Source organism: Oncorhynchus clarkii, chromosome 3 (genome assembly GCF_045791955.1).
Source record: "Oncorhynchus clarkii lewisi isolate Uvic-CL-2024 chromosome 3, UVic_Ocla_1.0, whole genome shotgun sequence".
Lineage (NCBI taxonomy): Eukaryota > Metazoa > Chordata > Actinopteri > Salmoniformes > Salmonidae > Oncorhynchus > Oncorhynchus clarkii.
This window is the reverse complement of record NC_092149.1, coordinates 6,214,511-6,239,924: the sequence shown is the minus strand read 5'-3', so window position 1 is coordinate 6,239,924 and position 25,414 is coordinate 6,214,511. Positions and strand designations below refer to the sequence as shown.

At 49.5% G+C, this 25,414-nt stretch overlaps 1 protein-coding gene across 1 annotated transcript in view; it reads right to left on the bottom strand.

Annotated features, from left to right (window-relative positions):
• Positions 1-25,414, bottom strand: part of LOC139387027 (kinesin-like protein KIF13A) — a 168,782-nt gene that overhangs the window by 21,579 nt on the left and 121,789 nt on the right. Inside the window, exons 21-26 of the mRNA XM_071132994.1 lie at positions 21,907-22,071; positions 18,416-18,592; positions 16,383-16,534; positions 16,037-16,169; positions 13,965-14,111; positions 10,381-10,416 (exon numbers count right to left, since the gene is read on the bottom strand). Of these exons, the coding sequence (XP_070989095.1) occupies positions 10,381-10,416; positions 13,965-14,111; positions 16,037-16,169; positions 16,383-16,534; positions 18,416-18,592; positions 21,907-22,071 (810 nt within the window). The remainder of the gene's footprint in view (positions 1-10,380; positions 10,417-13,964; positions 14,112-16,036; positions 16,170-16,382; positions 16,535-18,415; positions 18,593-21,906; positions 22,072-25,414) is intronic.

Genomic DNA, 25,414 nt, shown 5'->3' with positions numbered 1-25,414 from the left:
TCCAAAAGTGCACAACATTATCCAATCATGTTCCACTCTGTGAGGCCGGACCTAGAACCAGAAGTTTGTCCTGACCACTAGACCTGACTCGGGAAAACTACCCCCTACTCCTCTAGTCTCCTGTCTCCTACCCCTCTAGTCTCCTGTCTCCTACCCCCAACTCCTCTAGCCTCCTGTCTCCTACCCCCTACTCCTGTAGCCTCCTGTCTCCTACCCCTCTAGTCTCCTGTCTCCTACCCCCTACTCCTCTAGCCTCCTGTCTCCTACCCCTCTAGCCTCCTGTCTCCTACCCTCTAGCCTCCTGTCTCCTAACCCTCTAGCCTCCTGTCTCCTACCCTCTAGCCTCCTGTCTCCTACCCCTCTAGTCTCCTGTCTCCTACCCCTCTAGCCTCCTGTCTCCTACCCCTCTAGCCTCCTGTCTCCTACCCCTTGAGTCTCCTGTCTCCTACTTCTCTAGTCTCCTGTCTCCTACTCCTCCAGCCTCCTGTTTCCTACCTCCTACTCCTCTAGTCTCCTGTCTCCTACCCCTCTAGTCTCCTGTCTCCTACCCTCTAGTCTCCTGTCTCCTACTCATCTAGTCTCCTGTCTCCTACCCCTCTAGTCTCCTGTCTCCTACCCCCTACTCCTCTAGCCTCCTGTCTCCTACCCCCTACTCCTCTAGTCTCCTGTCTCCTACCCCTCTAGACTCCTGTCTCCTACCCCCTACTCCTCTAGCCTCCTGTCTCCTACCCCTCTAGCCTCCTGTCTCCTACCCTCTAGCCTCCTGTCTCCTAACCCTCTAGTCTCCTGTCTCCTACTCCTCCAGCCTCCTGTTTCCTACCTCCTACTCCTCTAGTCTCCTGTCTCCTACCCCTCTAGTCTCCTGTCTCCTACCCTCTAGTCTCCTGTCTCCTACTCATCTAGTCTCCTGTCTCCTACCCCTCTAGTCTCCTGTCTCCTACCCCCTACTCCTCTAGCCTCTTGTCTCCTACCCCCTACTCCTCTAGTCTCCTGTCTCCTACCCCTCTAGTCTCCTGTCTCCTACCCCCTACTCCTCTAGCCTCCTGTCTCCTACCCCTCTAGCCTCCTGTCTCCTACCCTCTAGCCTCCTGTCTCCTAACCCTCTAGCTTCCTGTCTCCTACCCCTCGAGTCTCCTGTCTCCTACTTCTCTAGTCTCCTGTCTCCTACTCCTCCAGCCTCCTGTTTCCTACCTCCTACTCCTCTAGTCTTCTGTCTCCTACCCCCATACCCCTCTAGTCTCCGGTCTCCTACCCCTCTAGTCTCCTGTCTCCTACCCCCTCGAGTCTCCTGTCTCCTACTCCTCCAGCCTCCTGTCTCCTACCCCTCTAGTCTCCTGTCTCTTACCCCTCTAGTCTCCTGTCTCCTACCCCTCTAGTCTCCTGTCTCCTACCCCTCGAGTCTCCTGTCTCCTACCCCTTGAGTCTCCTGTCTCCTACTCCTCTAGTCTCCTGTCTCCTACTCCTCCAGCCTCCTGTTTCCTACCTCCTACTCCTCCAGCCTCCTGTTTCCTACCTCCTACTCCTCCAGCCTCCTGTTTCCTACCTCCTACCCCTCTAGTCTCCTGTCTCCTACCCCCTACTCCTCTAGCCTCCTGGCTCCTACCCCTCGAGTCTCCTGTCTCCTACTCCTCTAGTCTCCTGCCTCCTACTCCTCTAGTCTCCTGTCTCCTACTCCTCTAGTCTCCTGTCTCCTACTCCTCCAGCCTCCTACCCCCTACTCCTCTAGTTTCCTGTTTCCTACCCCCTACTCCTCTAGTTTCCTGTTTCCTACCCCCTACTCCTCTAGTCTCCTGTCTCCTACTCCTCTAGTCTCCTGTCTCCTACCCCCTACTCCTCTAGCCTCCTACCCCTACCCCTCTAGTCTCCTGTCTCCTACTCCTCTAGTTTCCTGTTTCCTACCCCCTACCCCTCTAGTCTCCTGTTTCCTACTCCTCTAGTCTCCTGTCTCCTACCCCTCTAGTCTCCTGTCTCCTACTCCTCTAGTCTCCTGTCTCCTACTCCTCTAGTCTCCTGTCTCCTACCCCTCTAGTCTCCTGTCTCCTACCCCTCTAGTCTCCTGTCTCCTACTCCTCTAGTCTCCTACTCCTCTAGTCTCCTGTCTCCTACTCCTCTAGTCTCCTGTCTCCTACCCCTCTAGTCTCCTGTCTCCTACCCCTCTAGTCTCCTGTCTCCTACTCCTCTAGTCTCCTGTCTCCTACTCCTCTAGTCTCCTACTCCTCTAGTCTCCTGTCTCCTACTCCTCTAGTTTCCTGTTTCCTACCCCCTACCCCTCTAGTCTCCTGTCTCCTACTCCTCTAGTCTCCTGTCTCCTACTCCTCTAGTCTCCTGTCTCCTACTCCTCTAGTCTCCTGTCTCCTACCCCTCTAGTCTCCTGTTTTCTACCCCTCTAGTCTCCTGTCTCCTACTCCTCTAGTCTCCTGTCTCCTACTCCTCTAGTCTCCTGTCTCCTACTCCTCTAGTCTCCTGCCTCCTACTCCTCTAGTTTCCTGTTTCCTACCCCCTACCCCTCTAGTCTCCTGTTTCCCACCCCTCTAGTCTCCTGTCTCCTACTCCTCTAGTCTCCTGTCTCCTACTCCTCTAGCCTCCTGTCTCCTACTCCTCTAGTCTCCTGTCTCCTACTTCTCTAGTCTCCTGCCTCCTACTCCTCTAGTCTCCTGCCTCCTACTCCTCTAGTCTCCTGCCTCCTACTCCTCTAGCCTCCTGTCTCCTACCCCTCTAGTCTCCTGTCTCCTACTCCTCTAGTCTCCTGTCTCCTACTCCTCTAGTCTCCTGTCTCCTACTCCTCTAGTCTCCTGTCTCCTACTCCTCTAGTCTCCTGTCTCCTACTCCTCTAGTCTCCTGTCTCCTACCCCTCTAGTCTCCTGTCTCCTACTCCTCTAGTATCCTGCCTCCTACTCCTCTAGTCTCCTGTCTCCTGTCTCCTACTCCTCTAGTCTCCTGTCTCCTACCCCTCTAGTCTCCTGTCTCCTACTCCTCTAGTCTCCTGTCTCCTACCCCTCTAGTCTCCTGTCTCCTACTCCTCTAGTCTCCTGTCTCCTACTCCTCTAGTCTCCTGTCTCCTACTCCTCTAGTTTCCTGTTTCCTACTCCTCTAGTCTCCTGTCTCCTACTCCTCTAGTCTCCTGTCTCCTACCCCTCTAGTCTCCTGTCTCCTACTCCTCTAGTCTCCTGTCTCCTACCCCTCTAGTCTCCTGTCTCCTACTCCTCTAGCCTCCTGTCTCCTACTCCTCTAGTCTCCTGCCTCCTACTCCTCTAGTCTCCTGCCTCCTACTCCTCTAGTCTCCTGTCTCCTACTCCTCTAGTCTCCTGCCTCCTACTCCTCTAGTCTCCTGTCTCCTACTCCTCTAGTCTCCTGCCTCCTACTCCTCTAGCCTCCTACCTCCTACTCCTCCAGCCTCATGTTTCCTACCTCCTACTCCTCTAGTCTCCTGTCTCCTGTTTCCCCTGCCCACCCTTCTTAGTGGAACCCACTGTCTCCTACTCCTCTAGTCTCCTGTCTCCTACTCCTCTAGTCTCCTGTCTCCTACTCCTCTAGTCTCCTGTCTCCTACCCCTCTAGTCTCCTGTCTCCTACCCCTCTAGTCTCCTGTCTCCTACTCCTCTAGTCTCCTGTCTCCTACTCCTCTAGTCTCCTGTCTCCTACTCCTCTAGTCTCCTGTCTCCTACCCCTCTAGTCTCCTGTCTCCTACTCCTCTAGTCTCCTGTCTCCTACTCCTCTAGTCTCCTGTCTCCTACTCCTCTAGTCTCCTGTCTCCTACCCCTCTAGTCTCCTGTCTCCTACCCCTCTAGTCTCCTGTCTCCTACTCCTCTAGTCTCCTGTCTCCTACTCCTCTAGTCTCCTGTCTCCTACTCCTCTAGTCTCCTGTCTCCTACCCCTCTAGTCTCCTGTCTCCTACCCCCTACTCCTCTAGCCTCCTACCCCTACCCCTCTAGTCTCCTGTCTCCTACTCCTCTAGTTTCCTGTTTCCTACCCCCTACCCCTCTAGTCTCCTGTCTCCTACTCCTCTAGTCTCCTGTCTCCTACCCCTCTAGTCTCCTGTCTCCTACTCCTCTAGTCTCCTGTCTCCTACTCCTCTAGTCTCCTGTCTCCTACCCCTCTAGTCTCCTGTCTCATACCCCTCTAGTCTCCTGTCTCCAACTCCTCTAGTCTCCTGTCTCCTACTCCTCTAGTCTCCTGTCTCCTACTCCTCTAGTCTCCTGTCTCCTACCCCTCTAGTCTCCTGTCTCCTACCCCTCTAGTCTCCTGTCTCCTACTCCTCTAGTCTCCTGTCTCCTACTCCTCTAGTCTCCTACTCCTCTAGTCTCCTGTCTCCTACTCCTCTAGTTTCCTGTTTCCTACCCCCTACCCCTCTAGTCTCCTGTCTCCTACTCCTCTAGTCTCCTGTCTCCTACTCCTCTAGTCTCCTGTCTCCTACTCCTCTAGTCTCCTGTCTCCTACCCCTCTAGTCTCCTGTTTTCTACCCCTCTAGTCTCCTGTCTCCTACTCCTCTAGTCTCCTGTCTCCTACTCCTCTAGTCTCCTGCCTCCTACTCCTCTAGTTTCCTGTTTCCTACCCCCTACCCCTCTAGTCTCCTGTTTCCCACCCCTCTAGTCTCCTGTCTCCTACTCCTCTAGTCTCCTGTCTCCTACTCCTCTAGCCTCCTGTCTCCTACTCCTCTAGTCTCCTGTCTCCTACTTCTCTAGTCTCCTGCCTCCTACTCCTCTAGTCTCCTGCCTCCTACTCCTCTAGTCTCCTGCCTCCTACTCCTCTAGTTTCCTGTTTCCTACCCCCTACCCCTCTAGTCTCCTGTTTCCCACCCCTCTAGTCTCCTGTCTCCTACTCCTCTAGTCTCCTGTCTCCTACTCCTCTAGCCTCCTGTCTCCTACTCCTCTAGTCTCCTGTCTCCTACTTCTCTAGTCTCCTGCCTCCTACTCCTCTAGTCTCCTGCCTCCTACTCCTCTAGTCTCCTGCCTCCTACTCCTCTAGCCTCCTGTCTCCTACCCCTCTAGTCTCCTGTCTCCTACTCCTCTAGTCTCCTGTCTCCTACTCCTCTAGTCTCCTGTCTCCTACTCCTCTAGTCTCCTGTCTCCTACTCCTCTAGTCTCCTGTCTCCTACTCCTCTAGTCTCCTGTCTCCTACCCCTCTAGTCTCCTGTCTCCTACTCCTCTAGTATCCTGCCTCCTACTCCTCTAGTCTCCTGTCTCCTGTCTCCTACTCCTCTAGTCTCCTGTCTCCTACCCCTCTAGTCTCCTGTCTCCTACTCCTCTAGTCTCCTGTCTCCTACCCCTCTAGTCTCCTGTCTCCTACTCCTCTAGTCTCCTGTCTCCTACTCCTCTAGTCTCCTGTCTCCTACTCCTCTAGTTTCCTGTTTCCTACTCCTCTAGTCTCCTGTCTCCTACTCCTCTAGTCTCCTGTCTCCTACCCCTCTAGTCTCCTGTCTCCTACTCCTCTAGTCTCCTGTCTCCTACCCCTCTAGTCTCCTGTCTCCTACTCCTCTAGCCTCCTGTCTCCTACTCCTCTAGTCTCCTGCCTCCTACTCCTCTATCCTGCCTCCTACTCCTCTAGTCTCCTGTCTCCTACTCCTCTAGTCTCCTGCCTCCTACTCCTCTAGTCTCCTGTCTCCTACTCCTCTAGTCTCCTGCCTCCTACTCCTCTAGCCTCCTACCTCCTACTCCTCCAGCCTCATGTTTCCTACCTCCTACTCCTCTAGTCTCCTGTCTCCTGTTTCCCCTGCCCACCCTTCTTAGTGGAACCCACTGTCTCCTACTCCTCTAGTCTCCTGTCTCCTACTCCTCTAGTCTCCTGTCTCCTACTCCTCTAGTCTCCTGTCTCCTACCCCTCTAGTCTCCTGTCTCCTACCCCTCTAGTCTCCTGTCTCCTACTCCTCTAGTCTCCTGTCTCCTACTCCTCTAGTCTCCTGTCTCCTACTCCTCTAGTCTCCTGTCTCCTACCCCTCTAGTCTCCTGTCTCCTACTCCTCTAGTCTCCTGTCTCCTACTCCTCTAGTCTCCTGTCTCCTACTCCTCTAGTCTCCTGTCTCCTACCCCTCTAGTCTCCTGTCTCCTACCCCTCTAGTCTCCTGTCTCCTACTCCTCTAGTCTCCTGTCTCCTACTCCTCTAGTCTCCTGTCTCCTACTCCTCTAGTCTCCTGTCTCCTACCCCTCTAGTCTCCTGTCTCCTACCCCCTACTCCTCTAGCCTCCTACCCCTACCCCTCTAGTCTCCTGTCTCCTACTCCTCTAGTTTCCTGTTTCCTACCCCCTACCCCTCTAGTCTCCTGTCTCCTACTCCTCTAGTCTCCTGTCTCCTACCCCTCTAGTCTCCTGTCTCCTACTCCTCTAGTCTCCTGTCTCCTACTCCTCTAGTCTCCTGTCTCCTACCCCTCTAGTCTCCTGTCTCATACCCCTCTAGTCTCCTGTCTCCAACTCCTCTAGTCTCCTGTCTCCTACTCCTCTAGTCTCCTGTCTCCTACTCCTCTAGTCTCCTGTCTCCTACCCCTCTAGTCTCCTGTCTCCTACCCCTCTAGTCTCCTGTCTCCTACTCCTCTAGTCTCCTGTCTCCTACTCCTCTAGTCTCCTACTCCTCTAGTCTCCTGTCTCCTACTCCTCTAGTTTCCTGTTTCCTACCCCCTACCCCTCTAGTCTCCTGTCTCCTACTCCTCTAGTCTCCTGTCTCCTACTCCTCTAGTCTCCTGTCTCCTACTCCTCTAGTCTCCTGTCTCCTACTCCTCTAGTCTCCTGTTTTCTACCCCTCTAGTCTCCTGTCTCCTACTCCTCTAGTCTCCTGTCTCCTACTCCTCTAGTCTCCTGCCTCCTACTCCTCTAGTTTCCTGTTTCCTACCCCCTACCCCTCTAGTCTCCTGTTTCCCACCCCTCTAGTCTCCTGTCTCCTACTCCTCTAGTCTCCTGTCTCCTACTCCTCTAGCCTCCTGTCTCCTACTCCTCTAGTCTCCTGTCTCCTACTTCTCTAGTCTCCTGCCTCCTACTCCTCTAGTCTCCTGCCTCCTACTCCTCTAGTCTCCTGCCTCCTACTCCTCTAGCCTCCTGTCTCCTACCCCTCTAGTCTCCTGTCTCCTACTCCTCTAGTCTCCTGTCTCCTACTCCTCTAGTCTCCTGTCTCCTACTCCTCTAGTCTCCTGTCTCCTACTCCTCTAGTCTCCTGTCTCCTACTCCTATAGTCTCCTGTCTCCTACCCCTCTAGTCTCCTGTCTCCTACTCCTCTAGTATCCTGCCTCCTACTCCTCTAGTCTCCTGTCTCCTACTCCTCTAGTCTCCTGTCTCCTACCCCTCTAGTCTCCTGTCTCCTACTCCTCTAGTCTCCTGTCTCCTACCCCTCTAGTCTCCTGTCTCCTACTCCTCTAGTCTCCTGTCTCCTACTCCTCTAGTCTCCTGTCTCCTACTCCTCTAGTTTCCTGTTTCCTACTCCTCTAGTCTCCTGTCTCCTACTCCTCTAGTCTCCTGTCTCCTACCCCTCTAGTCTCCTGTCTCCTACTCCTCTAGTCTCCTGTCTCCTACCCCTCTAGTCTCCTGTCTCCTACTCCTCTAGCCTCCTGTCTCCTACTCCTCTAGTCTCCTGCCTCCTACTCCTCTAGTCTCCTGCCTCCTACTCCTCTAGTCTCCTGTCTCCTACTCCTCTAGTCTCCTGCCTCCTACTCCTCTAGTCTCCTGTCTCCTACTCCTCTAGTCTCCTGCCTCCTACTCCTCTAGCCTCCTACCTCCTACTCCTCCAGCCTCATGTTTCCTACCTCCTACTCCTCTAGTCTCCTGTCTCCTGTTTCCCCTGCCCACCCTTCTTAGTGGAACCCACTGTCTCCTACTCCTCTAGTCTCCTGTCTCCTACTCCTCTAGTCTCCTGTCTCCTACTCCTCTAGTCTCCTGTCTCCTACCCCTCTAGTCTCCTGTCTCCTACCCCTCTAGTCTCCTGTCTCCTACTCCTCTAGTCTCCTGTCTCCTACTCCTCTAGTCTCCTGTCTCCTACTCCTCTAGTCTCCTGTCTCCTACCCCTCTAGTCTCCTGTCTCCTACTCCTCTAGTCTCCTGTCTCCTACTCCTCTAGTCTCCTGTCTCCTACTCCTCTAGTCTCCTGTCTCCTACCCCTCTAGTCTCCTGTCTCCTACCCCTCTAGTCTCCTGTCTCCTACCCCTCTAGTCTCCTGTCTCCTACTCCTCTAGTCTCCTGTCTCCTACTCCTCTAGTCTCCTGTCTCCTACTCCTCTAGTCTCCTGTCTCCTACCCCTCTAGTCTCCTGTCTCCTACTCCTCTAGTCTCCTGTCTCCTACTCCTCTAGTCTCCTGTCTCCTACTCCTCTAGTCTCCTGTCTCCTACTCCTCTAGTCTCCTGTCTCCTACTCCTCTAGTCTCCTGTCTCCTACCCCTCTAGTCTCCTGTCTCCTACTCCTCTAGTCTCCTGTCTCCTACTCCTCTAGCCTCCTGTCTCCTACTCCTCTAGTCTCCTGTCTCCTACTTCTCTAGTCTCCTGCCTCCTACTCCTCTAGTCTCCTGCCTCCTACTCCTCTAGCCTCCTGTCTCCTACCCCTCTAGTCTCCTGTCTCCTACTCCTCTAGTCTCCTGTCTCCTACTCCTCTAGTCTCCTGTCTCCTACTCCTCTAGTCTCCTGTCTCCTACTCCTCTAGTCTCCTGTCTCCTACTCCTCTAGTCTCCTGTCTCCTACCCCTCTAGTCTCCTGTCTCCTACTCCTCTAGTCTCCTGCCTCCTACTCCTCTAGTCTCCTGTCTCCTACTCCTCTAGTCTCCTGTCTCCTACTCCTCTAGTCTCCTGTCTCCTACTCCTCTAGTCTCCTGTCTCCTACCCCTCTAGTCTCCTGTCTCCTACTCCTCTAGTCTCCTGTCTCCTACTCCTCTAGCCTCCTGTCTCCTACTCCTCTAGTCTCCTGTCTCCTACTCCTCTAGTCTCCTGTCTCCTACTCCTCTAGTCTCCTGTCTCCTACCCCTCTAGTCTCCTGTCTCCTACTCCTCTAGTCTCCTGCCTCCTACTCCTCTAGTCTCCTGTCTCCTACTCCTCTAGTCTCCTGTCTCCTACCCCTCTAGTCTCCTGTCTCCTACTCCTCTAGTCTCCTGTCTCCTACCCCTCTAGTCTCCTGTCTCCTACTCCTCTAGTCTCCTGTCTCCTACCCCTCTAGTCTCCTGTCTCCTACTCCTCTAGTCTCCTGTCTCCTACTCCTCTAGTCTCCTGTCTCCTACTCCTCTAGTTTCCTGTTTCCTACCCCCTACCCCTCTAGTCTCCTGTCTCCTACTCCTCTAGTCTCCTGTCTCCTACTCCTCTAGTCTCCTGTCTCCTACCCCTCTAGTCTCCTGTCTCCTACTCCTCTAGTCTCCTGTCTCCTACTCCTCTAGCCTCCTGTCTCCTACTCCTCTAGTCTCCTGTCTCCTACTTCTCTAGTCTCCTGCCTCCTACTCCTCTAGTCTCCTGCCTCCTACTCCTCTAGCCTCCTGTCTCCTACCCCTCTAGTCTCCTGTCTCCTACTCCTCTAGTCTCCTGTCTCCTACTCCTCTAGTCTCCTGTCTCCTACTCCTCTAGTCTCCTGTCTCCTACTCCTCTAGTCTCCTGTCTCCTACTCTTCTAGTCTCCTGTCTCCTACCCCTCTAGTCACCTGTCTCCTACCCCTCTAGTCTCCTGTCTCCTACTCCTCTAGTCTCCTGTCTCCTACTCCTCTAGTCTCCTGTCTCCTACCCCTCTAGTCTCCTGTCTCCTACTCCTCTAGCCTCCTGTCTCCTACTCCTCTAGTCTCCTGCCTCCTACTCCTCTAGTCTCCTGCCTCCTACTCCTCTAGTCTCCTGTCTCCTACTCCTCTAGTCTCCTGCCTCCTACTCCTCTAGTCTCCTACCCCCTACTCCTCTAGTCTCCTGTTTCCCACCCCCTGCCCACCCTTCTTAGTGGAACCCACTGTCTGCTACTCCTCTAGCCTCCTACCTCCTACTCCTCCAGCCTCCTGTTTCCTACCTCCTACTCCTCTAGTCTCCTGTCTCCTGTTTCCGCTGCCCACCCTTCTTAGTGGAACCCACTGTCTCCTACTCCTCTAGTCTCCTGTTTCCCCTGCCCACCCTTCTTAGTGGAACCCACTTTCTGCTACTCCTCTAGTCTCCTGTCTCCTGTTTCCCACCCCTCTAGTCTCCTGTCTCCTACTCCTCTAGTCTCCTGTTTCCCCTGCCCACCCTTCTTAGTGGAACCCACTGTCTGCAAGCACATGAGCAGAAGCTGGTTTCCATCCATCGTGCCTCGTCATCATCGGCAGTAGTTAGGGTTGAACATTTCTGGGAAATCTAAAACAATTCCAAGGTTTTCCAGAAGTTATGTGAATATTTCTACCCTCGCTGTAGTAGGAGGCAGCACCATCCATGCAGCAGCAGCAGCAGCAGCAACAACAGCAGACTGAGGAGTTACAGTTTACCTGATAACTATCCATATCTCCATCCTCCTCCTCCCTCTGGCAGGACAGAATACAGCACAGTACAGTACACTCAGTCAGACAGGCAGACAGACAAGACAGGCAAACAGACAGACAGACAGGCAGACAGACAGACAAGACAGGCAAACAGACAGACAGGCAAACAGACAGACAGACAGACAGACAGAGAGGCAGACAGACAGACAGACAGACAGACAGACAGACAGACAGACAGACAGACAGACAGACAAACAGACAGACAGACAGGAGTAGTAACCTACACACCTCTCCACTGTCTGCAAGTCTCTCTGGATAAGAGCGTCTGCTAAATGACCAAAATGTCAAACGTAAATCCACTACAACTCTGGGTCAGTGGCCTGGAGGTGTCACTGGCTGACCAATCACATCGTTCTATTTCCTCTGGGAAAGTGTGTAGCAGTGGACAACTCTGGGTCAGTGGCCTGGAGGTGTCACTGACTGACCAATCACATCGTTCTATTTCCTCTGGGAAAGTGTGTAGCAGTGGACAACTCTGGGTCAGTGGCCTGGAGGTGTCACTGGCTGACCAATCACATCGTTCTATTTCCTCTGGAAAAGTGTGTAGCAGTGGAGGGTAGAAGGCTGCTTCCTGGTCCTTCTACATTAAAATGACCTCCCAGATCGTCTGTATGTAGAATGACTGAGAAGCTCAGTTCTGTTGACTTTTTAAAAGAACATTGTGCTCCAAAATGAATGAACATAAAAAATGTTTAAACATGATTTAACTTTTATTTAACCAGGAAGGGCTCATTGAGATTTAAAACCTCTTTTTCAAGAGCGTCCTGGCCAAGATAGGCAGCACCAAGTCATTACAAAAATGACAGACAAACAACATGAAAAACTACAAGTAATCTAGTAAAAACCATAGAATTCACAAGAGTATAACAACATCAAAAACAGCAAATTCCTCCAAAAAGTACGATCTTTGTCCCCATGTGCAGTTGCAAACCGTAGTCTGGATGTTTTTATGGCGGTTTTGGAGCAGTGGCTTCTTCCTTGCTGAGCGGCCTTTCAGGTTATGTTGATATAGGACTCGTTTTACTGTGGATATAGATACTTTTGTACCTGTTTCCTCCAGCATCTTCACAAGGTCCTTTGCTGTTGTTCTGGGACTGGTTTGCACTTTTTGCACCAAAGTACGTTCATCTGTAGGAGACAGAATGCGTCTCCTTCCTGAGCGGTATGACGGCTGCCTGGTCCCATGGTGTTTATACTTGCATACTATTGTTTGTACAGACGAACGTGGTACCTTCAGGCATTTGGAAATTGCTCCCAAGGATGAACCAGACTTTTGGAGGTCTTTTCTGAGGTCTTGGCTGATTTCTTTTGATTTTCCCATGATGTCAAGCAAAGAGGCACTGAGTTTGAATGTAGGTCTTGAAATACATCCACAGGTACACCTCCAATTGACTCAAATGATGTCAATTAGCCTATCAGAAGCTTCTAAAGCCATGACTACATTTTTTCCTAGCTGTTTAAAGGCACAGTCAACTTAGTGTATGTAAACTTCTGACCCACTGGAATTGTGATACAGTGAATTATAAATGAATTATAAGTCTGTAAACAATTGTTGGAAAAATTACTTGTGTCAGGCACAAAGTAGATGTCCTAACCGACTTGCCAAAACTATAGTTTGTTAACAAGAACTTTGTGGAGTGGTTGAAAATTGAGTTTTAATGACTCCAACCTAAGTGTATGTAAACTTCCGACTTCAGCTGTACATAGATTCTATTCACGCCTCGTTTTGCTTGAAGAGGAAAAGTGAATGTGGAATGTTCTAGCCTCTTCAACGTTCGCCTCGGCAGAAATATTTGTTTTATGTTACATATTTTGGGGGGCGTTGTCACGTTCTGACCCTAGTTATTGTGTTAATTGTTTGTTTTAGTTGGTCAGGACGTGAGTTGGGTGGCCATTCTATGTTTTGTGTGTCTAGGTTGTTTTTCTGTGTTCGGCCTAGTATGGTTCTCAATCAGAGGCAGGTGTCATTAGTTGTCTCTGATTGAGAATCATACTTAGGTAGCCTGGGTTTCACTGTTGGTTTGTGGGTGTTTGTTTCCGTGTCTGTGTTTTACACCACACGGTACTGTTTTCGGTTTTCACATTTGTTGTTTTTGTAAATTGAAGTGTTCAGTTTGGATTTATTATTAAATAAGATGAACACTAACCACGCTGAGCTTTGGTCTTCTCCTTCAACAGAAGAAAACCGTTATAGGCATGGCAACAACGATTTTGGTGTGGTGCAGCGCCACAGCTAAAATGACTGCAGCTGAAACGCTGTAGTCAACTTAAGCTGAAAAATTGTAGTCCAACTAGAGGACAGCCGAATCAGATCACTCAAAGGATTTGATTGATACACAACAGAAAAATATGTCGACTTTTCTACATTCTACACAGCAGATGAATATATTTCTGTGGTTCCATCATTCTACAGCTGTCTCCCTCCAGTGGAATAATTGATGACTGGCACCTTTCTTTCCCTACACCAGACAGCTTTGACATGATGGCCTAAGGATCCTCCATCTGAAAACTACAGGATGCAGAGAGTGATTACTGCTAGGATTTCATCATGTCCAGATACACAGTACAGTATTGTAATACTGTAGATATCTCCAGTCCACCATTAGGCAGTAGAACTACAGTCTAGTGCTGGAGTCTCATCCCAGGGCCTGGTGTGTGTCTCTGTATGTGTTACGCTAATATGAACCGATACATTCTGCAACATTCATTAGATTTACAGCAGCCCAGGATTTAGCCATGTCAGTAGGCCCAGAACCAGAACCACCACAGCTAGTCACCACACCACCACCATCACTACCACCACCATCACTACCACCACCACCACCACCACCACCACCATCACTACCACCACCATCACTACCACCACCATCACCACCACCACCATCACCACCTCCACCATCACCACCACCATCACTACCACCACCATCACCACCTCCACCATCACTACCACCACCATCACTACCACCACCATCACCACCTCCACCATCACTACCACCACCGCCTCCACCATCACTACCACCATCACTACCACCACCATCACCATCACCACCACCCCCACACCCATCACCACCACCACCACCATCCCCACCACCATCATCATCATCACCACCATCACCTCCACCACCATCATCATCACCACCATCATCATCACCACCATCACCACCATCACCTTCACCACCATCACCACCATCATCATCATCACCACCATCACCACCACCACCACCACCACCACCTCCATCACCACAACCACCATCACCACCTCCACCACCGCGCTACATGAGTCTCCTTGACCAATACAGCACATTTTACATATATAGAGGAAGCAAATGTGATATACAACACTGCCACACTGACACATCTCTTACAAACTATTATAGAAATATGTGTGTGTGATTGTGTAGTGGTGTGTGTGTGCACATGTAACTGTGTGTGTGTGTAGTGGTGTGTGTGTGTAGGTGTGTGTGTGTGTAGTGGTGTGTGTGTGTGTGTGTGTGTAGTGGTGTGTGTGTGATAGTGTGTATGCTACTGACCTGGTAGCTGTCCAGGGCTCTCTGTAGCTTGGTGGAGCGTGCTGACACACAGCCGATAGAGACAGACAGAACAGTCTCCACCAGCAGAGGCAGAGTCCCAGAGTCCTGCACCTGCTTCACACACACCTGCAGCCTGCGCGAGTGACCCTGAGAACACACACACCATCCATATAACCTGCTTAGCATACAGACGGACAATTACAATGAAGATAAACACAGAAGAAAACCGGGAACTTAGACGGCGCTCATCTTTTCCATTCATAACTGGATCTACACAACCGATGTCGTGGGACGTGGTTTCATCTTGACATCACTCTACTTTAAAGAGCTGAAAACATCTGACAAACTGACAGACTCCTCCAGTCTGATGTACTTCCCTGTCCTGTTACCTGTCTGTCCTGGAACACTCCTCCAGTCTGATGTCCTGTCCTGTTACCTGTCTGTCCTGGAACACTCCTCCAGTCTGATGTCCTTCCCTGTCCTGTTACCTGTCTGACCTGGAACACTCCACCAGTCTGATGTCCTTCCCTGTCCTGTTACCTGTCTGTCCTGGAACACTCCTCCAGTCTGATGTCCTTCCCTGTCCTGTTACCTGTCTGTCCTGGAACACTCCTCCAGTCTGATGTCCTTCCCTGTCCTGTTACCTGTCTGACCTGGAACACTCCTACAGTCTGATGTCCTGTCCTGTTACCTGTCTGACCTGGAACACTCCTCCAGTCTGATGTCCTGTCCTGTTACCTGTCTGAGCTGGAACACTCCTCCAGTCTGATGTCCTTCCCTGTCCTGTTACCTGTCTGACCTGGAACACTCCTCCAGTCTGATGTCCTGTCCTGTTACCTGTCTGAGCAGGAACACTCCTCCAGTCTGATGTCCTTCCCTGTCCTGTTACCTGTCTGTCCTGGAACACTCCTCCAGTCTGATGTCCTGTCCTGTTACCTGTCTGACCTGGAACACTCCTCCAGTCTGATGTCCTTCCCTGTCCTGTTACCTGTCTGACCTGGAACACTCCTCCAGTCTGATGTCCTGTCCTGTTACCTGTCTGACCTGGAACACTCCTCCAGTCTGATGTCCTGTCCTGTTACCTGTCTGAGCAGGAACACTCCTCCAGTCTGATGTCCTTCCCTGTCCTGTTACCTGTCTGACCTGGAACACTCCTCCAGTCTGATGTCCTTCCCTGTTACCTGTCTGAGCTGGAACACTCCTCCAGTCTGATGTCCTTCCCTGTCCTGTTACCTGTCTGAGCTGGAACACTCCTCCAGTCTGATGTCCTTCCCTGTCCTGTTACCTGTCTGTCCTGGAACACTCCTCCAGTCTGATGTCCTTCCCTGTCCTGTTACCTGTCTGTCCTGGAACACTCCTCCAGTCTGATGTCCTTCCCTGTCCTGTTACCTGTCTGACCTGGAACACTCCTACAGTCTGATGTCCTGTCCTGTTACCTGTCTGACCTGGAACACTCCTCCAGTCTGATGTCCTGTCCTGTTACCTGTCTGAGCTGGAACACTCCTCCAGTCTGATGTCCTTCCCTGTCACCTATCTGAGCAGGAACACTCCTCCAGTCTGATGTCCTTCCCTGTCCTGTTACCTGTCTGACCTGGAACACTCCTCCAGTCTGATGTCCTTCCCTGTCCTGTTACCTGTCTGACCTGGAACACTCCTCCAGTCTGATGTCCTGTCCTGTTACCTGTCTGACCTGGAACACTCCTCCAGTCTGATGTCCTGTCCTGTTACCTGTCTGAGCAGGAACACTCTTCCAGTCTGATGTCCTTCCCTGTCTTGTTACCTGTCTGACCTGGAACACTCCTCCAGTCTGATGTCCTTCCCTGTTACCTGTCTGTCCTGGAACACTCCTCCAGTCTGATGTCCTTCCCTGTCCTGTTACCTGTCTGACCTGGAACACTCCTCCAGTCTGATGTCCTGTCCTGTTACCTGTCTGACCTGGAACACTCCTCCAGTCTGATGTCCTGTCCTGTTACCTGTCTGAGCTGGAACACTCCTCCAGTCTGATGTCCTTCCCTGTCCTGTTACCTGTCTGACCTGGAACACTCCTCCAGTCTGATGTCCTGTCCTGTTACCTGTCTGAGCTGGAACACTCCTCCAGTACCGATGTCCTTCCCAGGATGCATCTCTACATCAGAGTAGTCCCCCTGCTCATTCAGCTCCTGGATAGAAACCCACAGCTCAATACGACGAGACACCTCACTCCACCTGCAGGGACAAATCACATGGCACTTATTTGTCACACATTTGTTTGTCGCGTGCGCTGAACACAGCAGGTGTAGACCTTACCGTGAAATGCTTACTTACAAGCCCTAACTTACACACAACAAGCAAGTGACGGGTGTGTGTGTGTGTGGTGCATGCCTTTATGTTTCCTTGAGATGATACAATACGTATGTGCTCTACACACGGTGTGTGTACCTGTCTCGTAGGGTGCGTGTCTTGGCCAGCAGTGCGTCCAGCTCCCAGGGAGAGCGTCCGTTCCCGGCACAGCGGTGACCCCACACCTCGATGGCCAGCGCCCCGTCTGCGATGAACTCTAAAAACTCCTCTGTCACATGGACCACACACTCCTACACACAGAGAGATTCTATATCAAACATCAACGATGAGCAGATCACACACTCCTACACACAGAGAGATACTATATCAAACATCAACAATGAGCAGATCACACACTCCTTCCTACACACAGAGAGATACTATATCAAACATCAACAATGAGCAGATCACACACTCCTTCCTACACACAGAGAGATACTATATCAAACATCAACAATGAGCAGATCACACACTCCTTCCTACACACAGAGAGATTCTATATCAAACATCAACGATGAGCAGATCACACACTCCTACACACAGAGAGATTCTATATCAAACATCAACGATGAGCAGATCACACACTCCTACACACATAGAGATACTATATCAAACATCAACAATGAGCAGATCACACACTCCTTCACACAGAGAGATACTATATCAAACATCAACAATGAGCAGATCACACACTCCTTCCTACACACAGAGAGATACTATATCAAACATCAACAATGAGCAGATCACACACTCCTTCCTACACACAGAGAGATACTATATCAAACATCAACAATGAGCAGATCACACACTCCTTCCTTCACACAGAGAGATACTATATCAAACATCAACAATGAGCAGATCACACACTCCTTCCTACACACAGAGAGATACTATATCAAACATCAACAATGAGCAGATCACACACTCCTTCCTACACACAGAGAGATACTATATCAAACATCAACAATGAGCAGATCACACACTCCTTCCTACACACAGAGAGATACTATATCAAACATCAACAATGAGCAGATCACACACTCCTTCCTACACACAGAGAGATACTATATCAAACATCAACAATGAGCAGATCACACACTCCTTCCTACACACAGAGAGATACTATATCAAACATCAACAATGAGCAGATCACACACTCCTTCCTACACACAGAGAGATACTCTATCAAACATCAACAATGAGCAGATCACACACTCCTACACACATAGAGATACTATATCAAACATCAACAATGAGCAGATCACACACTCCTTCCTACACACAGAGAGATACTATATTAAACATCAACAATGAGCAGATCACACACTCCTTCCTACACACAGAGAGATACTATATCAAACATCAACAATGAGCAGATCACACACTCCTTCCTACACACAGAGAGATACTCTATCAAACATCAACAATGAGCAGATCACACACTCCTACACACAGAGAGATACTATATCAAACATCAACAATGAGCAGATCACACACTCCTTCACACAGAGAGATACTATATCAAACATCAACAATGAGCAGATCACACACTCCTACACACAGAGAGATACTATATTAAACATCAACAATGAGCAGATCACACACTCCTTCCTACACACAGAGAGATACTATATCAAACATCAACAATGAGCAGATCACACACTCCTTCCTACACACAGAGAGATACTATATCAAACATCAACAATGAGCAGATCACACACTCCTTCCTACACACAGAGAGATACTATATCAAGCATCAACAATGAGCAGATCACACACTCCTTCCTACACACAGAGAGATACTATATCAAACATCAACAATGAGCAGAAACATGAGAATAATGGTGACATATGGGCCCTGGTCTAAAGTAGTCAACTTAATAGGGAACAGAGGGCCATTTGGGATGCAGGGATATTCTAACCAGAATCCTCAGCGTTAGTGTCAGTGACAGCCAGCAGAGGATGATGTGAAATAACTTTTCCAAAATTCATTGGTTTCCCAGAAATCCCAGTTGAAGAGTCCTGAAATCAGGAAGTAGTCAGGAGGAAATCCAGATTCCTCCAATGGGGATTTCAGGAAACCTGGGAAGTTGAGGAAAGTCACCATAATGTTGTAACCCTACGTTCCCTACCTTGCAGTGGTCGAAGCGGACGGTGAACTGGGCGTCGGGGGTGCGAGGCGTGGTTGGCGTGTCTGGGCTGACCATGGGCGGGGCCACCGTAGGCTCCGCCCCCTCCCAGAAGGTGTACTGGCAGAAGACGAAGTTGGACAGGTTGAGAGGCAGCCCCGTGGCCTCCCTGATTCGCACCTGTAGTAGAAAAACACCACGAAGAAGACAACGTTATTGTCCAATCTACACAGATCCACTGTTCTCCTGTTTATTCCAAATCCTCCGAAAGACACACAGACACATACTGAGCAGCTATATATATACTGAAGAGTTATATATACTGAGCAGCTATACAGTGGGGCAAAAAAGTATTTAGTCAGCCATCAATAGTGCAAGTTCTCCCACTTAAAAATATGAGAGAGGCCTGTAATTTTCATCATAGGTACACTTCAACTATGACAGACAAAATGAGAAAAAAAATCCAGAAAATCACATTGTAGGATTTTTTATGAATTTATTTGCAAATTATGGTAGTAACTAAGTATTTGGTCAATAACAAAGGTTTATCTCAATACTTTGTTATATACCCTTTGTTGGCAATGACAGAGGTCAAACGTTTTCTGTAAGTCTTCACAAGGTTTTCACACACTGTTGCTGGTATTTTGGCCCATTCCTCCATGCAGATCTCCTCTAGAGCAGTGATGTTTTGGGGCTGTTGCTGGGCAACACGGACTTTCAAATCCCTCCAAAGATTTTCTATGGGGTTGAGATCTGGAGACTGGCTAGGCCACTCCAGGACCTTGAAATGCTTCTTACGAAGCCACTCCTTCGTTGCCCGGGCGGTGTGTTTGGGATCATTGTCATGCTGAAAGACGTTTCATCTTCAATGCCCTTGCTGATGGAAGGAGGTTTTCACTCAAAATCTCACGATACATGGCCCCATTCATTCTTACCTTTACACGGATCAGTCGTCCTGGTCCCTTTGCAGAAAAACAGCCTCAAAGCATGATGTTTCCACCCCCATGCTTCACAGTAGGTATGGTGTTCTTTGGATGCAACTCAGCATTCTTTGTCCTCCAAACACGACGAGTTGAGTTTTTACCAAAAAGTTATATTTTAGTTTCATCTGACCATATGACATTCTCCCAATCTTCTTCTGGATCATCCAAATGCTCTCTAGCAAACTTCAGACGGGCCTGGACATGTACTGGCTTAAGCAGGGGGACATGTCTGGCACTGCAGGATTTGAGTCCCTGGCGTCGTAGTGTGTTACTGATGGTAGGCTTTGTTACTTTGGTTCCAGCTCTCTGCAGGTCATTCACTAGGTCCCCCCGTGTGGTTCTGGGAGTTCTATATACTGAGGAGTTATATATACTGAGGAGTTCTATATACTGAGGAGTTCTATATACTGAGGAGTTCTATATACTGAGGAGTTCTATATACTGAGGAGTTCTATATACTGAGGAGTTATATATACTGAGGAGTTATATATACTGAGAAGTTATATATACTGAGGAGTTATATATACTGAGGAGTTATATATACTGAAGAGTTATATACAGTGCCATGCGAAATTATTCGGCCCCCTTGAACTTTGCGACCTTTTGCCACATTTCAGGCTTCAAACATAAAGATATAAAACTGTATTTTTTTGTGATGAATCAACAACAAGTGGGACACAATCATGAAGTGGAACGACATTTATTGGATATTTCAAACTTTTTTAACAAATCAAAAACTGAAAAATTGGGCGTGCAAAATTATTCAGCCCCCTTAAGTTAATACTTTGTAGCGCCACCTTTTGCTGCGATTACAGCTGTAAGTCGCTTGGGGTATGTCTCTATCAGTTTTGCACATCGAGAGACTGACATTTTTTCCCATTCCTCCTTGCAAAACAGCTCGAGCTCAGTGAGGTTGGATGGAGAGCATTTGTGAACAGCAGTTTTCAGTTCTTTCCACAGATTCTCAAATGGATTCAGGTCTGGACTTTGACTTGGCCATTCTAACACCTGGATATGTTTATTTTTTAACCATTCCATTGTAGATTTTGCTTTATGTTTTGGATCATTGTCTTGTTGGAAGACAAATCTCCGTCCCAGTCTCAGGTCTTTTGCAGACTCCATCAGGTTTTCTTCCAGAATGGTCCTGTATTTGGCTCCATCCATCTTCCCATCAATTTTAACCATCTTCCCTGTCCCTGCTGAAGAAAAGCAGGCCCAAACCATGATGCTGCCACCACCATGTTTGACAGTGGGGATGGTGTGTTCAGCTGTGTTGCTTTTACGCCAAACATAACGTTTTGCATTGTTGCCAAAAAGTTCAATTTTGGTTTCATCTGACCAGAGCACCTTCTTCCACATGTTTGGTGTGTCTCCCAGGTGGCTTGTGGCAAACTTTAAATGACACTTTTTATGGATATCTTTAAGAAATGGCTTTCTTCTTGCCACTCTTCCATAAAGGCCAGATTTGTGCAATATACGACTGATTGTTGTCCTATGGACAGAGTCTCCCACCTCAGCTGTAGATCTCTGCAGTTCATCCAGAGTGATCATGGGCCTCTTGGCTGCATGTCTGATCAGTCTTCTCCTTGTATGAGCTGAAAGTTTAGAGGGACGGCCAGGTCATGGTAGATTTTCAGTGGTCTGATACTCCTTCCATTTCAATATTATCGCTTGCACAGTGCTCCTTGGGATGTTTAAAGCTTGGAAAATATTTTTGTATCCAAATCCGGCTTTAAACTTCTTCACAACAGTATCTCGGACCTGCCTGGTGTGTTCCTTGTTCTTCATGATGCTCTCTGCGCTTTTAACAGACCTCTGAGACTATCACAGTGCAGGTGCATTTATACGGAGACTTGATTACACACAGGTGGATTGTATTTATCATCATTAGTCATTTAGGTCAACATTGGATCATTCAGAGATCCTCACTGAACTTCTGGAGACAGTTTGCTGCACTGAAAGTAAAGGCGCTGAATAATTTTGCACGCCCAATTTTTCAGTTTTTGATTTGTTAAAAAAGTTTGAAATATCCAATAAATGTTGTTCCACTTCATGATTGTGTCCCACTTGTTGTTGATTCTTCACAAAAAAATACAGTTTTATATCTTTATGTTTGAAGCCTGAAATGTGGCAAAAGGTCGCAAAGTTCAAGGGGGCCGAATACTTTCGCAAGGCACTGTATATACTGAGGAATTATATATACTGAGGAGATAGAACAGAGGACAGTTATATATACTGAGGAGTTATATATACTGAGGAGATAGAACAGATGACAGTTATATATACTGAGGAGTTATATATACTGAGGAGATAGAACAGAGGACAGTTATATATACTGAGGAGATAGAACAGAGGACAGTTATATATACTGAGGAGATAGAACAGATGACAGTTCTACTATGAAGCCCGTTGAGCAGTCAGAGGGGTAAGTGCCTTGCTCAAAAGCACAATGGCAGGAGACGACAGCAACCCTCCAGGACCAGACAGACAGTAGTAGTGTATGAGACGTACCCTGCAGGTGAGTTTCCTGGCCATGTGGACCATCTCTCCCTGAGTGTCCATCACATCGTAGATGCTGCTCTCACTGGAGTTCTCTGACGAGTCATCTCCCCCCTCCAGCCGGTCCGGCACCACCCCGCTGACACGCATCAGCTCTATGTGGAGCCTGCCGGCTACCTGTCACACACCAGGGGGAACAGACCCAGCACATCAACACACCTCAGTACAGACCTAAACAGGTGCAGAGTACAGACAGAGAAGGGGGTACAGACCCAGCACATCAACACACCTCAGTACAGACCTAAACAGGTGCAGAGTACAGACAGAGAAAGGGGTACAGACCCAGCACATCAACACACCTCAGTACAGACCTAAACAGGTGCAGAGTACAGACAGAGAAAGGGGTACAGACCCAGCACATCAACACACCTCAGTACAGACCTAAACAGGTGCAGAGTACAGACAGAGAAGGGGGTACAGACCCAGCACATCAACACACCTCAGTACAGACCTAAACAGGTGCAGAGTACAGACAGAGAAAGGGGTACAGACCCAGCACATCAACACACCTCAGTACAGACCTAAACAGGTGCAGAGTACAGACAGAGAAAGGGGTACAGACCCAGCACATCAACACACCTCAGTACAGACCTAAACAGGTGCAGAGTACAGACAGAGAAGGGGGTACAGACCCAGCACATCAACACACCTCAGTACAGACCTAAACAGGTGCAGAGTACAGACAGAGAAAGGGGTACAGACCCAGCACATCAACACACCTCAGTACAGACCTAAACAGGTGCAGAGTACAGACAGAGAAAGGGGTACAGACCCAGCACATCAACACACCTCAGTACAGACCTAAACAGGTGCAGAGTACAGACAGAGAAAGGGGTACAGACCCAGCACATCAACACACCTCAGTACAGACCTAAACAGGTGCAGAGTACAGACAGAGAAAGGGGTACAGACCCAGCACATCAACACACCTCAGTACAGACCTAAACAGGTGCAGAGTACAGACAGAGAAGGGGGTACAGACCCAGCACATCAACACACCTCAGTACAGACCTAAACAGGTGCAGAGTACAGACAGAGAAAGGGGTACAGACCCAGCACATCAACACACCTCAGTACAGACCTAAACAGGTGCAGAGTACAGACAGAGAAAGGGGTACAGACCCAGCACATCAACACACCTCAGTACAGACCTAAACAGGTGCAGAGTACAGACAGAGAAAGGGGTACAGACCCAGCACATCAACACACCTCAGTACAGACCTAAACAGGTGCAGAGTACAGACAGAGAAAGGGGTACAGACCCAGCACATCAACACACCTCAGTACAGACCTAAACAGGTGCAGAGTACAGACAGAGAAAGGGGTACAGACCCAGCACATCAACACACCTCAGTACAGACCTAAACAGGTGCAGAGTACAGACAGAGAAGGGGGTACAGACCCAGCACATCAACACACCTCAGTACAGACCTAAACAGGTGCAGAGTACAGACAGAGAAAGGGGTACAGACCCAGCACATCAACACACCTCAGTACAGACCTAAACAGGTGCAGAGTACAGACAGAGAAAGGGGTACAGACCCAGCACATCAACACACCTCAGTACAGACCTAAACAGGTGCAGAGTACAGACAGAGAAAGGGGTACAGACCCAGCACATCAACACACCTCAGTACAGACCTAAACAGGTGCAGAGTACAGACAGAGAAAGGGGTACAGACCCAGCACATCAACACACCTCAGTACAGACCTAAACAGGTGCAGAGTACAGACAGAGAAAGGGGTACAGACCCAGCACATCAACACACCTCAGTACAGACCTAAACAGGTGCAGAGTACAGACAGAGAAAGGGGTACAGACCCAGCACATCAACACACCTCAGTACAGACCTAAACATGTGCAGAGTACAGACAGAGAAAGGGGTACAGACCCAGCACATCAACACACCTCAGTACAGACCTAAACAGGTGCAGAGTACAGACAGAGAAAGGGGTACAGACCCAGCACATCAACACACCTCAGTACAGACCTAAACAGGTGCAGAGTACAGACAGAGAAAGGGGTACAGACCCAGCACATCAACACACCTCAGTACAGACCTAAACAGGTGCAGAGTACAGACAGAGAAAGGGGTACAGACCCAGCACATCAACACACCTCAGTACAGACCTAAACAGGTGCAGAGTACAGACAGAGAAAGGGGTACAGACCCAGCACATCAACACACCTCAGTACAGACCTAAACAGGTGCAGAGTACAGACAGAGAAAGGGGTACAGACCCAGCACATCAACACACCTCAGTACAGACCTAAACAGGTGCAGAGTACAGACAGAGAAAGGGGTACAGACCCAGCACATCAACACACCTCAGTACAGACCTAAACAGGTGCAGAGTACAGACAGAGAAAGGGGTACAGACCCAGCACATCAACACACCTCAGTACAGACCTAAACAGGTGCAGAGTACAGACAGATTAACACAAGTACAAAGAGTCCCCCAGAAGCCATTTCAATATCCTGGTAGAAGCATGTGGTCAGACACAGGAGCAATTAGGGCTGAGTGTCTTGCTCAACAGCACATTGACAGATTTTTCACCCTAGTCAGGTCGGGGATTCGAACCAGCGACCTTTCGGTTACTTGCCCAACGCTCTTCACCATTAAGCCAGAGTTTCCCAAACTCAGTCCTGCCCTCCGGCACCACACAGCCTTTACAAATAACCAACTCATCATCCGACTATGAATCAGCTGTGTAGTGCTAGGGTAAAACCTCCCCCTGCTGGCTGATGATAGGAACAGCGTACTGTGTAGGTATGTGTGTGTGTTGTTCTCTCACCTCCCCCTGCTGGCTGATGATAGGAACAGCATACTGTGTAGGTGTGTGTGTGTGTGTGTGTGTGTGTAGGTGTGTGTTGTTCTCTCACCTCCCCCTGCTAGCTGATGATAGGAACAGCGTACTGTGTAGGTGTGTGTTGTTCTCTCACCTCCCCCTGCTAGCTGATGATAGGAACAGCGTACTGTGTAGGTTTGTGTTGTTCTCTCACCTCTCCCTGCTGGCTGATGATAGGAACAGCGTACTGTGTGTGTGTGTAGGTGTGTGTTGTTCTCTCACCTCCCCCTGCTGGCTGATGATAGGAACTGCGTACTGTGTAGGTGTGTGTGTGTGTGTGTAGGTGTGTGTTGTTCTCTCACCCCCCCCTGCTGGCTGATGATAGGAACTGCGTACTGTGTAGGTGTGATTGTGTGTGTAGGTGTGTGTTGTTCTCTCACCTCCCCTTGCTGGCTGATGATAGGAACAGCATACTGTGTAGGTGTGTGTTGTTCTCTCACCTCCCCCTGCTAGCTGATAGGAACAGCGTACTGTGTAGGTGTGTGTTGTTCTCTCACCTCCCCCTGCTGGCTGATGATAGGAACAGCGTACTGTGTAGGTGTGTGTGTGTGTGTGTGTTGTTCTCTCACCTCCCCCTGCTGGCTGATGATAGGAACAGCGTACTGTGTA